The 3,456-nt window shown below is 57.7% G+C and overlaps 1 protein-coding gene across 1 annotated transcript; it reads left to right on the top strand.

Moving 5' to 3' along the window:
• The first annotated feature begins 1,656 nt into the window (after nucleotides 1-1,656).
• LOC147978889 (RING-H2 finger protein ATL39-like) lies at nucleotides 1,657-2,801 on the top strand. Its single transcript, XM_087546597.1, has one exon. It carries the CDS (start codon nucleotides 1,987-1,989, stop codon nucleotides 2,518-2,520), a length of 534 nt encoding a protein of 177 aa, XP_087402723.1. The 5' UTR covers nucleotides 1,657-1,986; the 3' UTR covers nucleotides 2,521-2,801.
• Nucleotides 2,802-3,456: the final 655 nt, after the last annotated feature.

Below are 3,456 nucleotides of genomic sequence, written 5' to 3'. Positions count from 1 at the left end.
TACGCTCATACATACACGTAGCTCGGTCGCTTGGATCCACCTGCGCGAACAGACGTCTGGGCTCTGAATCGGACACGACTGAACGCGCGACACGGGTCTGGTCACCATGACGCGGCGCTTGAACGCAAGCAAGCAAGCAGCCATCATGTAAACCTGAAGAGAAGGCCAGGCCATGATTTGAACACTAGCTGGCGAGGCCCAGGTCGACGTCGCTCGTCCTCGTCCGCGTCAAGTCTGCTGTCTGCGTGCGCGGCTTCGCCTCCGGCCGTTCAGTGCAAGACTCCGCTGATACGATTCGCTCTGCACTTTTGCTTCCCGGCGGCACCGTCAAGGTCGTCCCGGAGAATAGAAGAGAGGAAAAGCTACGTGTCACGGGCGCCGCCGTATGTGCGGTCACCAGGCGTGCTGCTCCTGCCTGACAGCCAGCCTCTAGCTGCACGTACGGCTGCGGCCATCGGCCTCCATCATCATTGTTCAACGACATTGTCATTAGATTAATAGATTTAGACGGTTCAACGACGCTAGAATAATCGGGAGGATGCCACAACCCAAACCATGGCCTCTGTGTTGCAAGGATTCGTCCGAGATTTCAGCCATTCCCCTCCTTGACCCGCACACTACTACGAGTAGTACAAAACTCTGCGTGCTACAGTAAAAGCGTAGCTGAAAGTCGTGTGCTTGAGCCGTCCGCCCCCGCCACTGATCTTTCCCATCATGATTGGCACGCATGATGCAGACCTAATTATTGCTAGTAGCTGAGTTGTTTACGACTGCGAGGTCGTGAATTACCAAAAGAAATCGCGCTGCAAATTCAAACTTGTCACGATCGCTTGTTGGCATCGATCGCATGATGATCACGCCGCGCCGCCTCGCGGTGCGGTGCCCAATACCAAGTCCAACGTGCAGGCCTCGGAACCGGCTCCAGCTGGCCGGCAAAGACGATCGGCGATGGCGAGCCAGGCATCCCGTGTCGACGGACGACGGTTCACGGGCGTCGGGCGGCCAGGTGGAGGTGGTCCGACCAGGCAAGGCATGAATGGGGACGGAACGGAGTAATGAGGAAGCGAGAACGTTCGCCGCCGCGTACGTACGTATATACGTATATACGTGAACGTGACATACGGTCCAGCCCCGGCATAATTCTCGGGCCGTTTCGTGTCGTAGTACGTCGTCCGCAAAATTAGAACTGAATTTATTCTTCCATATATGGACGTAATTCAAGGCCCCCCAATGCTCCAAGCGACGCATTAATCAACGCTTGAGCGGGTCAGGCCCCTCTTGCTTTCCCTAAGGAGCGAAATAATCAAAGCAAGCCGTTTTACGGTGGAGGTGAGGCCGTGGTAAAATCTTTCCATTTTTACCTTTCTAGTCGGCCTGGAGAACAGTGGAGCATAAACATCCAACATGGATCTCTGTCTCATACATGCATGGGGTCGGGGGAGCACAGTAGCGCATGGATCTGGTGGTCGACCAGCGCACCGCATCGAGCGGTTCGCGCGTCCCTTCCTTCCTCCGTCAATCGTCGTCCCTTCGTCCCTTTTCACCCCGGGCGCGGGGCCGCCCGGTGTCCCGTCGTGCGGTGCGGCCAGATGGACACCGGTCGCACAAATATCTGGGCGGTTACGGTCACTCATCATGCGCGGTCACGCGCAGCGCAGCCCGTCGGCCTCCGGAAACACAGACCCACGCCGCGGGCCCCCAGCCAGCCAGCCAGCCAGCGAGTGAGCTCACCTCTGCGTTGCGTTGTGCTGAAGCCGCTCACCCGCCCCCTTTAAATACGGCCTCTCGCCGCTCCTTTCCCCTGGCAAAGACGCGACCCCGGCGAAAAGAAACACCTCCCAACCTCTGCTTGCTTGCTCCCTCCCGCCGCTCCAGAGCTTCCCGTCGCCTGCACCGCACCGGTGGTGCACAGTGCATCAGCTGCTCGAGCTGCGGCGGCTGGTTTCCGACGCCGGCGAGCCGGTCGACCGAGAGGGCATTTCCAAGATGAACGCGCCCAGCTCGTGGCTGTTCGCGGACAACTCCAAGTACAGCACCCGCGCCCGGCTGATCTTCATGGGCCTCTCCTTCGCCATCGGCATCCTCACCTTCCTCATCTACCTCGCCATCTGGTACACCTGCAGCCGCCGCGGCCGCCGCAGCCGCGGCGCCGGCGCGGGCGCGGGGGACCTCGAGGCCGGCCTCGCCGCGGCCGCGGCCGAGCGCGGCATGAGCGACGCCGCGATCGCCGCGCTCCCGACCTTCTTGTACGAGGAGGCTGACGACGCGGTGGACTGCGCGGTGTGCCTCGGGCAGCTGGAGGCCGGCGAGAAGGCGCGGCGGCTCCCCAAGTGCGCGCATTTGTTCCACGCCGAGTGCGTCGACGCCTGGCTGCGCGCGCACTGCACCTGCCCCATGTGCCGCGCCCCCGTCGGCCCCGCCGCCGCCACCTCCTCCAAGAAGGACGGCACCGCTGACACCCCCACCCCGGCGCCGGCGCCGGCGACGACAGCGACGGCGGAGGCGCTGCCGCCTGTCTAGGCCGCGCGTGGCCGCCGGCTCGCCGCGTGCGTGAACTGAGCCGCACGATCGGAGAATAGCTAACAGTGAGTGATCGGTCGGTCGACTAGCTAGCTGACATAGGACTTATTATAGAGGCCTAATCGAGGCGATTTATTTGGTTCGTAGTACGTGCGTGTACAGGAGTATCTGTGACGTCGACTGTATTATTATTAGTATTAGAATTATTACCATTCTACTAGTAGTAGGTGGCCAGTTCTGATTTTTGTTTGATTGAGTGAATGAATCTAGCGCTCCTGGTACATACTCTGTCCCGCTCTGCCCGGTTTGGCGGTCGCGAACTACAATTTCTGTTGCACGGTTCAGCTCCGCCGTCACCGCTCTCGGTTGACACGCGCGCGCATGTCAAATTGGGCGTGTCACCTCGGTGCGTTCCATTCCATTCGGTGGGCGTGCGAAACCGCGCACCAGAATCCGCCGAGAGTTCCTTCCAACTTCGCTGCGTTTTCCTTCCCGGACGGACGTCGGCGCTGGCTAGCCCCTGGCCCAAGCTAGCCGTGCAAGCATCCATTCGTTTCGTGCCTACTCCTGTCCTTTGTTTCGGGTACAGTTTGGTGCGCATTCGTATGTAACTTGTCCAGCGCTGCTGTACTCCAGCAGATTCGTCATAGTATGACCCCGACAGCCGTAGTAACTGTCGATATGGTACTCCCTCTGTCTCTTTTTACTCTGCCTATAAAATTTGTTTAAAGTCAAACTACATAAAGTTTGATCAAATTCATCATAAAATATATTTACAACAGAACAGATTATATGGTATGAAAATTAATTTCTAGATACATCCAATGGTATCGATTTCATATTGTGAATGTTGATATTTTTTCTTATATAGTTGGTCAAATTTTATGAAGCTTGACTTCTAATAAATTCTATATGCAGACTGAAAAGAAATGGCAG

The sequence above is a fragment of the Triticum urartu genome, chromosome 3A (assembly GCF_056163025.1).
Source record: "Triticum urartu cultivar PI428250 chromosome 3A, HENAU_Tu73, whole genome shotgun sequence".
Classification (NCBI taxonomy): domain Eukaryota; kingdom Viridiplantae; phylum Streptophyta; class Magnoliopsida; order Poales; family Poaceae; genus Triticum; species Triticum urartu.
The sequence above is the reverse complement of the archived record's forward strand: the minus strand, read 5'-3'. Positions and strand labels throughout refer to the sequence as shown.

Bases quoted from the DNA above. Each gene is read 5' to 3' on its own strand.
- LOC147978889 (XM_087546597.1), top strand. From the start codon at position 1,987: ATGAACGCGCCCAGCTCGTGGCTGTTCGCGGACAACTCCAAGTACAGC.